The sequence below is a fragment of the Emydura macquarii genome, unplaced genomic scaffold (assembly GCF_026122565.2).
Source record: "Emydura macquarii macquarii isolate MOO-44397 ecotype Brisbane River unplaced genomic scaffold, CSIRO-AGI_Emac_v2 contig_1551, whole genome shotgun sequence".
Lineage (NCBI taxonomy): Eukaryota > Metazoa > Chordata > Testudines > Chelidae > Emydura > Emydura macquarii.
Window position 1 is genome coordinate 4,563,042 of NW_027131688.1, and position 13,878 is coordinate 4,576,919.

Consider the following 13,878-nt stretch of genomic DNA (forward strand, 5'->3'; position numbering starts at 1 on the left):
AATATCAAATAGAGTATGACAGAGCCAGCACAATTGCATAATTCAGCCCATCATGTACAAGGCTGTCAGAAAAGCAAAGGCCACAGTTTTGTTGCGGAAACTGCAACTTTTAACACAAAACTGCAACTTTTCATAGTTGCAAATTTGAGTGGCTAGGTGAACCTTTGTGCACCAAATCACAATGCCACTCCCTCATGGGGTCATGAAGTCACTCACCCAAATTTGACCCGGCCCCTCCTCCATCATGCTTGTCTTCGAAAACCCAACAGGACACACAGCGCTTCTTCTGTGTCGCTGCCCTGCTTTGGAAGGCAGGTTGCATGCTGCACTAAAACCACAGCAAAACAAAGCTGCAACTTTGGAACCAGAAATCCTAGAGCCTTAATCATGTAGGAGACTCGAGTGTAAATTGGAGTTCAGGGCACTTGAAGCTTGACTTGGTAAAGTCTGGGGGCATCACAGATCTGATGCATTCATTCAGGAGGGAAGATATAGTCTGCCTCACCCTGTTCATCACCCCTCCACCAGTGGTGGGTTAAAGCTCTGAGGAAGTGTTAGTGGCTAAGGAAGAACCCATCCTGCAAGGAGGTTTTGGAATCAGGCATTTTTCCCTTTACAATGTGTAGAAATAGAGATCAAAATGTCCTTTACTCATATGATGATCAATCTACAGTACATTTATAGAACTTAGCACATACAATTATTCCAGACTCCAGATAGGACCATAAAACCCAGCAATAATATATGGTAGTTAAGAATATGTACTTCCAAAGTTTAGGTCAGGCGTACTGGGATTAGTACAGAAGTACAAACTAATGTCGGTCTGTCTGGCCACATCTTATGGGTGGGAGTAAGAGGAGACATTGCTTGTTAATCAAAGTTTAGCAATGTATGGTTTTATTCTGCTAGTTTAGTTAACTATTAAAATTTGTGCCTTGAAGCAGCCACCTTATTAGAAGAGAGCTGATATTCCTTTAAAAAATTCCCACATGACAGACTAATTCTGATTGCTAACTTTCACGTATTAATTTAATAGTTCTGCAGATGGGTTGATACTATCAACCGTTCACTACATCAGTTCTGTTCTGAAATGCCAAAGTCACAAGGACTATATATTTAAATGTGTTTAAGTAAGGCTTCAAAGATCACAAGATGCCTATGTATGAAATATATAACTCTCTATATTTATCTATCTTTATAGGGAGACATAGCAGAAGATATACAGATATATGGACAGATATAAAAAAGTCTAATTTCATTGCAAATTTCTTTCATATAATCTTTCTAGTATCTTTTTAGCTGTACCTCCTCTACACCTTCTGAGGAATACCTCTTTAATCTCTGCTGTCACACTGGAAATGTGCAAATTAGGTTCAAGGATTTATAAGTGGCTCAGGACTGCTTTTGCGGAATAGCAGCATATCTTCAAGAGGGTAAGTACAAATACCGAGATTCACACAAGATGACACAGAAACAAAAGGGCAAGGCAGAGGGCAAAGCAGTAAACAGGCACTTGTTGTAAGAAGCAAATAATAGCCTCACCTGTCTAATCCCTAAACGGTATGCCAGGATGCGGTCCACAGCATCCGGGTTCATTTGAGTCCACTGCAGACTGTAGGAGTAAACCCGGAGTCTGTTCTGCCAGAGGGGGCTGTACGTGTCATAGTAGAACTCCGGGGCATAGGCTTTGCCTGCAGAACACAGACACACAAAAACACAGCATGATAAAACAACACTTCTCAAAATAAAGCTACAATTTTTCAACTGCAATCTCTTTTCACCTCCTGCAGTACCATTTTGTGAAGGGTTCTTTTGCTATAGGGCTTCAAAAGTACATCTCAAGTCTTACTTTAACTTTCTCACCCCTTGAGAAAGAAATGCATTGAGGTCATTCATTTCTCCTTTGTTATGAAGTAATGCTTAAGTGACATTTTTGGTCCAGTAGAAAACTGGTCTGCTAAATAAAGAAATTGTAGGAGAGTAAAGTGTTAAAAGCTGGACAAGTGGTCAGGCCTAAATTACAGGGAACGGGGTCAAGGCAAGGGCAAACCTTATTTCTGTTAATTGGTGTGAATTCTAGTTAGAGTCTTATCTTTTTCTTCTTTTCCTCCCTTCCTGGCCATCTGTGCTGGGAATGAGGTTAATAAAATACCTATTGCTATTTCTGTGCAAGGCCTTGGTGGGAAGAAAGCATTATCTTCCTTCCCCCTTGGCATGCCTTTACTTCAAAGAATCTTAGTGTAAAATGTATAGGTTTTAAGGTGATGTGCCTGACCTCTGTATGGTCATCCTGTAAACAACAAACAGGGGCAGGTATAATTATATTCATTATGTAGCTGTTAATATTCATATTATAAGTGTCAATGTAACCAAATACGGGTCTATGGGGAGTTGCTGAAAATGTACACATTTACATACTGTTATGGATAAAAGAATTATAAAGTAACCCCTCGTTGCTCACTAGTGGGGTTGAGGTGGAACGAGCAGGCAATAAAGGGTTCTGTCTCTCCAATCCACCCCGGGACAACCTGTTTGGTTATTTCTAACAGAAATCTTCTGCAAAGAAATGCTTAATATCTTAAATGGGGATATTCAGATCATTATGCCTCCAGATCCTCTGTGGGACAACTATGTTAACCATAGCTGCCATAGTTAACACAATAAATTCTAAATGACATCATGTACCATAACTTGAAATAGAGATATTTCAGCTTATTCTTGCCTTCATCATTTCTTCTCTTCCTCAGCCCCCAAATCACAATAATACAAGTCTTCTTTCCAAACAATTTACATGTACAGGATTATGCATCAATATGCCCAGATACATCCTTTCCACACATCAGTCCTAGCCCTATGAATGTACAGCTATATCAGCAGTACATTATTTAGATACATATGCGCACAATACACACAGAGCTGGAAGTGGCATTTTGAAATACACTCTGATATACTAACAATTACCATAGTGTCTGTATTTTTGTTCCTTAAATTAGGAAAAGCCTAATATGATTTGCTGTACATATAATGAAATGATATTTGAACTCCTATTAGAATGCAATCACTTGGGGTATTTCTTTACTCAAACACAGAAATGCCATTAACACAACCACATGCAAATTAGATTTCACATCATAAATTACTTGTGCATAGCATCAACTTGGCACAATATCAGCGCCCTTAATAAAGAAGTGGCTTTTGCTTGCATTTAGAGCTGGTTGATGAATCTCTGAGGTAACCATAATTCCATTGGAATATACATTTCCTGTTGAAATTGAAATGCTTTGCAAAATAAGATCAATTTTGCTAGAATGTTTTTTTCAGATGAACCCCCATCTTCCAAAAGTATAACAATGTCAAAATGAGAGGTTTCAGCATTTTCACAACAAAACATTTCAACTTTTCTTTTTGAAACAGGTGTGAATTCTCCATTACTGGCAATTTTTTTAAATCAAGATCAGATTTAAAAAAAAAAAAAAGAAGATATGTTGTAGTTGAAACAGGAACGATTTCAGGGAAGTTCTGTGGCTGCATTATACCGAAAGTCAGACTATATGATCACAGTGGTCCTTTTTGGCCTTGGGATCTATGAAGTGACTTTTTGGTTTCGATTTTTTAAAAAAATTGTATAATATTATGTATTATAAAAGAATACAAAATTTTAAAAAATTAAAACCATAACAAAAAGAGTTTGATTTTATAGAAACATTTTTGTGATTGACACAAAACTGATTACTTTATGTTTTTAATTTTCCTGTGAGGAGAATTTCAAAATTTTCAATTGTCATTCCAATTTGGAATGAAATCACATTTTGAAATGTCAAAATACTTCATGAAATGGAACCTCTGTCTCCTGCCCAGCTCTGTCTACAGTGTCAGCAATTGTTAAATCATCAGACAAGCAAAAATTGGTTGTGTTGGAGTTAGAGTTGTAACTCTTAAAACATTGTTACATTTTTATCAAAAGAAACATTGCAAAGCCAAAAAATGTTAAGTTTAGGTAAAATTTGAAAAAAATCAAACCCTCAAGTTTAACAAAGTTTTTGTCCTTAAGTATTTAAGAAACTTTACAAAATGTTCTGAAACAGATTGCTAAACCATATTGTCTATGAGAGATTGAATATATTTGTATGCTGTGAAATATTAGTGTGGTATAAACAACTGCAAATCTCATTGTGTGGATTAAAATCTCCACTGGAGCGAAGAGCATGGAAGTGTCTTTAATGGGATTAGATACTCCAGAAGAGTCCATGAGAAATATTGGTCTTGGTGATTTGATGCTCTTGGAAACCCTCTTCCAGGCCAGACCTTTCCAGGCCTTTTACTGACTCTGTCAACCTGATCTCCCTTCTTCGGTGTCCAGACCCGCTGACATGACAATGTTTGCAGCCTGCAGCTATGCACATTGTGACACCCACATCAGATCTCCTTGAGATTACAATGCGAGTATTCTAAACACTCTCTAATATCGCCTGGGTCTAATTACCCACGGACATGAATATTAAATGAAGCTCTCATCTGGCAGATGACCACAGGTGAAATCCCAGCCCCGCTGACGTCAGTGCATGGTTTATCATTGATTTTAATGGGCCTCAGACTTCACTCCACATGTGCAACATACACTTCAGGCCGACTGGCTTGGTTTGGATCCAGCTGGAGAAGAGTAGGATCAAAACTAAGTCCACGACCAAAAATGAGTAACAACTTTAATTATACAGGGTGGCTAGGTTTCAGACCTCTCCGTTGCTGAGCCCAGCATAACCAAATGGAGTTTGAGGGCCAGGCATTTTCACAGACTGTATCACTGTTAGAAGCAAAGGTCTCAGCTATGAGACAAACACTTTGGCAAGCATAGACCAGGTTCTTCTGTGTTGAACACAAGCCAAGATCCACCTGTTACATTCTGCCATCTGAAAGATGAAGGGAAGGTGTCAAAGGTGAGAAACTACTTATAAAACTTGATGCTGTACCCACTGAAGTCAAAAGATGTTCTCCCATTATCTTCATTGGAAATAGAACGAGACCTTTATTCGCCAAAACACTAGACCATACCTCTTCTCTCTCTATCATTTTCCTGTTGCTGCAGAGACTTGTGCGATGGAAGAAATTAAGAAGTACAAAGACTGAAGGAACAACAACACAGTGAAAGTATAGTGCACTGGCCTAGCATGTATGATCATGTCTCCCTCGAGTAGCTGTCCCCTGCAACAATGGTATACAGCCTCTGACCATATCACAGCTAAAGAAGTTCTCCTTTAACTTTAGTGCTAAGGGCTTCTGCTTTAGATACAGAGGGTCTTTGGCTTCATTATCACTCATAACTATATAGACAAGGGACCATCATTGCTACTGAAGCCTCCTCATCCAGAAACCTAAAAGCCTGAACAGCTAGGAAGGTGGGGAAAAGTGAAAAAAGGAAATGAAATGGGAGATGAAAAATGTAACGAGAAAAGACAAAATCCCTTGAACCAAACTACACTACTCAAAGCACTTCACCCTGACATTTATTTCAGCAGTAATGATTAAGGCTCAGGGCATTTCCTGAGGATTAATGAGCCTCTGAGGCGAAGGTGAGAGCCATTAACCTCAGTCAGTCATTGACTCCTATGGAAATTTCCTAGGCTGAGAATATTATTTCTACCACAAGTAGCTGCTGGAGGAAAAGTTTAGAACTAATTAGATGAAAAAGTCCCATATCTTTGTAATGTTCCATTCTGTTGCTGCCATGTTATGCCATGGAGAGACAAACCTATATTTATGATGCACACTAACCCTTTATTACTTTAATTTTTTTTTTAGATGCTCATACTTATCTTTCTCAAGAAAAAAATCACAAGGGAGTTTAAGCTCCTCTCTTGTGTCTACCTTCACTGAGTACACTTTTGCTGAATGCAAATAATAATCTTCCCAACTCTACTGCAGATTATCATAATGGCATCTTATCTCTAGCAGTAGGCATCCTTCGGTCTCGAGAGTCCAGGGATATGTGCCCAAGGGGTAAAAAATGTGTTCAGTTGGTTTTATGGCAGCCATGGCTGTGGCTGAAGAGACCCACTTGAGGGAGACAATCTTTGCCACATTTGTCACATTTAATGTGACATTTTGACTCTCCGGGCTGCGCCTTCTGCAAGCTCTTTTCTCCTCTGCTAAGATGGACTGCTTCCTCTCATAGCTTTGAAGACCTTTATTGAGCTCTGGTTTCCAAAAGCTGAGGTCCTGAGTGTGATCTTCCCAGTTATCCATATCCATGTCCATTTCTTTGAGGTCTTGCTTGCACAAAACCTTAAAACGCAATTTTGAGCCTTCTTTAGGTCTTTTCCCAGATGCCATTTCACCACAGAGGATATCCTTTGGGAAGCACCCATCATTCATTTGGCACACATGCCCAAGCCAGCGGCGGTGTCTCTGTTTAAGGAGTAAACTCAACTGATCGGGTTTAATTTTCTTTAAGTGATCAGGAAAACAACACACACACTTCTGAATTGAGATAAGCCTGAGAAGCCTCAGCCCAAAAAGCCTACTGTTCGGAGGGTGAGGGAAAGTTATGCAGAGAACTGAATACAGTATTTGCTCTTAAGAGAGACACCATAATGTGTCTGAGCCTTTCATCTATTCGCTGCTTTGTGCTCACCCAGAAAACACGCCACAGCATCAGAATCTGAGCAAAGTGCAGGTGTTAGATTCTAGCTGTTTGTTTATATTTTCATTCATCCACTTACTAATCAGTACTTATCATATTAGCTAACCATGGCATCTACATATTTAGAGCCTTTGATCTACACACAGAAGTCCCAGTGATGTCATTAAGAGTTGCAACATGGATCATGAGCAGTATATGTCTCTTAGCAGTAATGTCATTATAGCATAATATATGCTAGACCTTAATGCTTACGATGAATTCATTGTGTCTAGTAGTGATGTTACCTACAAATAACAACCCCAAGATAACCTTGTTAACTGTTCAGGTTACTTTCCTTTACTTTATTTGCAGATCCGTAAAATGGAGTAACTAAACTATTTTAGTGTATGCTATTTATATTTAGGAGACGTTGCTGAAATATTCCAGACAATGTTTCGATGAATCTGGACACATAGGTGAATGAAAGACAGAAATGGATAGATTTAAGCAGCAGGATGCAACTTTATCAATTTAACAATGGGAAAGGACTTGCTATCCACCCATCATTTCTCACATACCAGGCATTTAATTGGGTCCAGTGCAGGGTTATAGGATTCCCAACACATAACCAATAACTCAGGGTAGACTCTCCTCATCCTAACCCTAGGATTCAACTCACTTATGAATCCTCTTGGCCCCCACACTCTGCAAAGGGGTAAAAGATACCAAGGGGACCTTCAACCTGTGAAGACTTCATAGATTTTACAAACAGATTATAGGGAACATTGTGATCATCTAGTCTGACCCCCTGTATAAAAGAGGCCATAGGACCTCCCTGAATTAATTCCTGCTTTAACTAGAGCATAACCTTTTAGAAAAAAAAAATCCAATGTTCATTAAAAAATTTCCAGTGACGCAGAGTCCATGTCAACCCTTGGTAAATTGTTCTAATGGTTCATTAGTCTGACTATTAAAAGTTTGTACCTTATTATATAGCCTAAATACGTCTAGCTGCAACTTCCAGCCATTGGATCTTGTTATACTTTTGCATGCTAGACAGAAGAGCTCTCTATTATCAGATTTCTATTCTCCTTGCAGGTTCTTAAGGACTGATCAGGCTGCTCCTTAACCATTTCTTTGTTAAGATAAACAGATCCATCTCCTCGAGGCTATCACTACAAGGCAGGTTTTCCAATCCCTTAATCATTCTTGTGGCTTTTCTCTGAACCCTCTCCAATTTATCAACATCCTTCTTGAATTGTGGACATCAGGACTGGACACGGTTTTCCACCAGTGGTTGGACAAGTGACAAATACAGAAGTAAAATAATCTTTCTATTTCCACTGGAGAGTCCCCTGTTTATACATCCAAGGATTGCATTAGCTCTTTTGGCCATAGTGTTGCACGGGGCGCTCATATTCAGCTAATCCCATATGACTGCTAAATCTTTTTCAGGGTCACTGCTTCTCAGGACAGAGCACCTCATCCTGTAAGTATGACCTGCATTTATGACCTTACATTTGCTTGTACTGAAAGAAACATAGTTTGCTTGCGCCCAGTTTACCAAGTGAGCAAGATTGCTCTGTATGAGTGACCTGTTCTCTTCATTATTTACCACTTCCTCAGTTCTTGTGTCATCTGCAAACTTTACTAGTAATGATTTTATATTTTCATTTAGGTCATTGATGTAAATGTTATATAGCATAGGTCCAAGAACCAATCCCTGCGGGGCCTACTGGAGACACACCCATGCGATGATTCCCCCATTTACAGTTACATTCTGACACCTGTCTGACCGTTTTCATTCCAGGTAACATGCAAGGTTGATTTTGTATTGTTCTAGCTTCTTAATCAGAATGTCGACTGGTACTAAGTCAAATACCCTACAGAAATCTAAGTATGTTTCATCAACACTGTAACCTTTATCAACCTAATTTATACTCTCATCGAAAAAGATCGTTAGTTTGACAAGATTTATTTTCTATAAACCCATTTGAATCTCATACCAGCCATTCCATCATTTTGTCCACGATAGATCTCAGACAGACAGGCCTATAATTACCCAGGTCATCCGGTTCACTTTTTAAAATATTAGCAAAACATTAGCTTTATTCCAGTTCTTTGGAATCTCCCCAGTGCTCCAAGATTTCTGGAAAAAAATCAGGTCTTTCTTCCCCTTCTCCTTGGAGGCAAAAGATCCCCCAGCCATACCTTGGCTTTCATTCACCTCTGGGATCTGGCCCTTTTATTCTTTATCTGCACTGGACATCAGCCACTAGTCGAGTCAAGCTAAACCTTCTTGCCTTACTTCATAGCATTAAAATTCCTATTCTGACTTCTTTTAAACTAACCCTGACACCACAATATTGTGAGGAGTAAAAAAAAAAAAAAAAAAAAACCTCCAGTCTCTGCCAGCATAGCTCAATGGGGAAAAAAAAAACAAAACCTCCTTCCTAATCCCCAAAACAGGCCCTCTCTCAGACCACTGGCATCCTGGAAACACAGTGCAAAGTTCCGCAGTTACAGGGAGGCAGAGCAGAAATATGGCAAGATGCTACACACTGAGAAGGGGGCTGTGAAAGCCAATCAGCTCCCTTCATCCCTCTCTGGCTGGCCAATTGGAAGCAAAGAAGCCCCTCCTCCAGACACATTCCCATGTGTACTTAGAAGTACAAGGAATGGCGTGGCTCCAGCATGTCTGGGCATGAGTTCTCCTCTCTCAGGATTTGGCCATCTCCTTGCTGATCTGATCAAACTCTGCTGCCCCCCTGCCCCTTAACTGACATAAGGAGGGGCATTTTTATACCGCTTCACTCATGTGTCTGTGTATGTGAAAGAGAGAGAGAGAGAGAATGTGTCTATCTCATCATCACTGTCTGTTGATAATCAGCCTTCCTGCAGAGGTAGAAATGGAAGCTTTGTAACATTGGAAGGGGCAGTTTCCCAGCGGAACACTAGCCCTAGCATTTCTCGAAGGATCAGACTTTAATGTCACGAACGTTTTGTGTCTATTAAAGGAATTGTAGAAGTGCTTTAAAATGTGCTAGTTTCAGTTATTCTCTCCCTCTCTGTCCTGCACTGTTGGACTCACAGTAACTGGCTTTACCCGAGGAAGGATACAAAAATAATAGTCAGACATTTGTTTATCTCCACAAAACATTTCTAAAATAAAAATGTCTTTCTGTGCATGATGTGGCATGTATAGAATACATGATGGCGGGCTGGGAGAGACAGAATTTGACTGTGCTCCTTTGCTATGACTTGTATAATGTATACGGATGGATACAGAGACAGAATGGTTGCATTCTGAGTCCTCTCACACAGCTAAAGGAGGCTGTGGATTTTTCAGCTTCTGTCCACCCTAGCGCATCAAAGCAAATATGCATGCTGATGTGTGTGCTAATATTGCTTCACCAATGTGTGTCCCGTAAGGTCTAGCTTCATAGTCAGCGGCACACAGGTGCACAGAGGAACTAGTCAAGCCTTTAGCTGGAATAGCTACTCAGGTTAAAAAACACATGTTCATCAGCCAGCTCTCCCTTGGATTCAGATGTAATAAAGCGCATTGGTGGAGCTAGAAGCCGTTATCTGGAAGTGGTTTGTGGGGGCTGAGGGCCTGGGCAGCAAGGGGGCCACACATGAACTGTTACACACGAGGCCCCACAAATGACTGAGAAGTGACAGGGTTTTTCCGTAAGTGGCACCATCCTTCAAAATCTTCTTGTTGTGTACATCTACATTTCTGAACAACGCACACTCATTTCCCTGACAGTGTGCAGGAAAGGAAATCAGCTCAACGGCATTAAAGAAAATGTTACGGCAGATGGTGTTAAAAGCATTATAGTTTTCTGATGGATGCGAGTTGTTGAGTTCCAGAACTTAGTTTTCATAATTACCTATTTTGTAAAGAATGAGAGAGTGGAGCAAACAAAGAAATAAGCAGCAATCTTTACATTTCCAGTTCCTGAACGTTACTGAAAAGTCCACAGGACGCACTACGTTACTACTATTATTCCATACAGTTTTTCTGAGGCCATTCACATTTCTTGGGCTGCTACTTCCACACATCATTTTAATTATTTGTCGTGGTACATTCTAAAATACTGGTGAATATGTGTTCAGCAAGGTACTGGGGGAGGGAGGTACTATGGCCCCAACTCAGCAAAACATTCAACACAGCTAACTTTAAACATATGCTGAAGTCCCACTGCAGTCAATAAGCATAAGCTTAGGTGCTGCCTAAATACAGATTGAGTGAAGCACATGTCTATATATTTCTTGACCTGGGATCTAGATATACTACACTGCCTTTTATCCCTTAAAGCTTCAGAAACTAAAACAATGTTCACAGGAGAATTATTTTTTTTCTAAGTTGTCCATGTATAGTTTCCAAGAACAGTAGTACAAGAAATCATGTTCCAGGAAATGTATCATATGCCATAATGTGTATTGTATCTTTAAATTATATTGGGTACAGACAGTATCCCTTAATTTCAAGCTATGACAATAAACTCTACATTTTCTCCCTAATTATACCAGCCAACTACAGATGGAGTTTCAAAGTACCAGCTTTGTGTTTATTCTATCTTGTCATGCAGAGACCAACGGAAATAGATCTGCAGGCAGGGCACCACTAAAAGTGACATCTTTAGTAGATATGGAGATTGTTATTTCACTTCTTTGTCTGTTTATGTTCCCCTCCAGCTTCATATCTATTTCTGCTAATTTGTTTGGAATTAGTTTATGAATGCAACATCCTGACTATCTCTGCTCCATTTTGGGGGAACATTCCCCATTTTGGGGGAACATTAACCTGACACGAGAAGCATTTCAGCAGAAGAGATGATCAGGATGTATTTGCACGTTTAAAAAGAAGCTGTAAACAGTTAGAGAAAAACAAATCACAGATTTACAAATCCTTCCCTTTGGAAAATGTAGCTGCACGCCTCTCCTGAAATGCACATGGACTATAAATCCTAAATGGAACAATATATTTAACTGTGTAAAATACTGCAGGATGTGGTGTATGAAAGACGCTACACATTATTGACTTGCATTTTATTGCACAATATATATTTTATGAAGGATTTCCAATAAAAACAGAAGGCACTTTGTATTCTGTACTTGCATACGTGAAAGGAAACATTCATCTTCCCTCCTCAGTCCAGATCCTCTCACCAGATCAAAGCCTGGTCCCACATCCACATTCTCCTCCTCATCTCTGGTGAGATCTGCCTCAAACCTGGTCCTCTCTCCGCCCCACCCATCCCAGAACCTCAGGTCTATCCTCCTCCTTTCTACTCCCTTCTCTTGCTGTCCCTGGAACTGCCACTCCATCTCCCAAAGATCGCAGCCCCGCCACTGCCTCTTAATACCTTGCTCCTCCGGCTCCCGGCTCTCGCAGAGATCTAGATCCCTTCGTCTGACACAGCCGCCCTCTCCATCTCTCACGCTCCCCGCCCTGGGTCAGACCCTGGTGAGCATGTTGGGATTTTCCTCTCCCTCCTCCCACTCTTGCAAGCAGACATTCATCACATCCCACGCTAATGACTTCTAGTCTGCTCTCAGCCCCCTCCTCCCTTCCGCCCATTCGTGGGTTGTTTATTCTCCCCGTGTGTTGCTCTCCGCCACGCTTGACTCTTCTCCCTCCTTCTCCCACAGCCAGGTCCCTGCCAATCCTAAGACCTGGCGCATCCACAACAGCTGTTTCCTCCATACCCGCTCTTACCCGAGGGAGTATCCCTGGCAGGAATCCCAGGGCCAGGCTGACTTCCTCCACTACAAATTCATTCTCTCCTCTTTCAGTCATGACATCTTCATAGCCAGGCAACTCTGCTTCTCCACCCATTGCCCACACTCCCAGCTGCCTTTTTGCAACCTTTGACACCCTTCCTCCTCACCTTCTCGTCCTCTTTCCCCCCACTCTCCTAGAACCCTTTCTTCCTTCTCCCCTGTCATGGACTCAAATGTTTACCATCTGCTCTCCTTCTCTGACCCCGCCATCTATCCAATGGACTTCCTCCCATCCTGCCCCAGCTCCTGATTTCCCTCACTCCCACTCTCATCCCAGTCTTGCTTTTCTCCTGAGACCCTCACTGTCCTTTGGTTCTTCTCCCTCACACTGTGAACGTAACGTAATTTCTTCCATCTTGAAAGGTCCATCCTTGATGGCACTTGCCTCTCCACCTACTACCCATCTCCCTTCTTCCTTTCATTGAATGTGTTGTCTACAAGGGTTGTCTTGAGTTTCTTGTATCCACTTCCATGTTAGATCCTCTCCAATTCTGCTTCCACCCCTTGCATTTCACTGAAAGTGCTCTTAAAACAGGGGTGGGGTTCCAGTAGGCTCTTTCCTTGGTCCCCTTCTGTTCTCTACCTACACCTTGTCTCTGGAAAATTCCATTAACAAATTCAACGATCATCTCTATGCAAATAACACACAGATCTACCACTGTACTGCAGACCTATGTCCTTCAGTCCACACTAAAATCTTAGCCAGTCTCTCTGGGTATGTCTACCTTCCCACTGGAAGGTGTAATTTCCAGCTGGAGCAGACAAGCCCTCACTATTTCTTTACGAGCCAGTGAACTAAATAGATAAGTGTAGCCATGGGGATGCAAATAGCAGGGAGTGGGGGCTACCCTCCCCAAATATGTGCTGAGGGTCTCAGCCAAGATTGCACTAATTAAATCTGGCCCTTCCTACCACTGCAGCTATGCTTCTATTTTTAGCACACAAGCTCAATCACAAATCAGGTATGTCTACTTGAGATGGAAATTACACCTTCCAGCTCAAAAGTAGACATGCCTTCTAACATCTCCTGATGGAGTGCTTGCCATGATCTCCAGGTCAACATGGCGAAAACACAACTCTGAATCTTTCCCCCCAAAGTCTCCATGCTACCTCCATTCTCGATCACTGTCGACACCACCATCATCCTGCCTGTCACTCAGACCTGTAAACTGGGTGTGGTCTTCGACTCAGACCTCTCCCTAGATCCTACCATTCAGATTCTTTCTGCAGACATCACAGCCTTCCTATCCATCCACACAGCTAAAACTCCAAGCTCTCATCATCTCACATCGCAATGACTGCAACATCCTTTTCTCTGGCATGCTCCTATAAAGTTAATTTTCCTAGCTCATCAGGTTACTTTGACCATGTCACCACTCTCTGCATCCCTCCATCGACTCCCCTTGCTCCACCTCATCAAACGTAAAGCTACTTGTCTTCACATTCAGGGTTTTTTTTGCCAATCCCCC

At 41.2% G+C, this 13,878-nt stretch overlaps 1 protein-coding gene across 2 annotated transcripts in view; it reads right to left on the bottom strand.

The window, feature by feature from the left end:
• The window catches only part of MDGA2 (MAM domain containing glycosylphosphatidylinositol anchor 2), a 628,431-nt gene that overhangs the window by 101,061 nt on the left and 513,492 nt on the right, over positions 1–13,878 (bottom strand). For both annotated transcript variants that reach the window (XM_067554719.1, XM_067554718.1), the window contains exon 10: positions 1,543–1,691. In XM_067554719.1, coding sequence (XP_067410820.1) covers positions 1,543–1,691 — 149 coding nt within the window. The remainder of the gene's footprint in view (positions 1–1,542; positions 1,692–13,878) is intronic.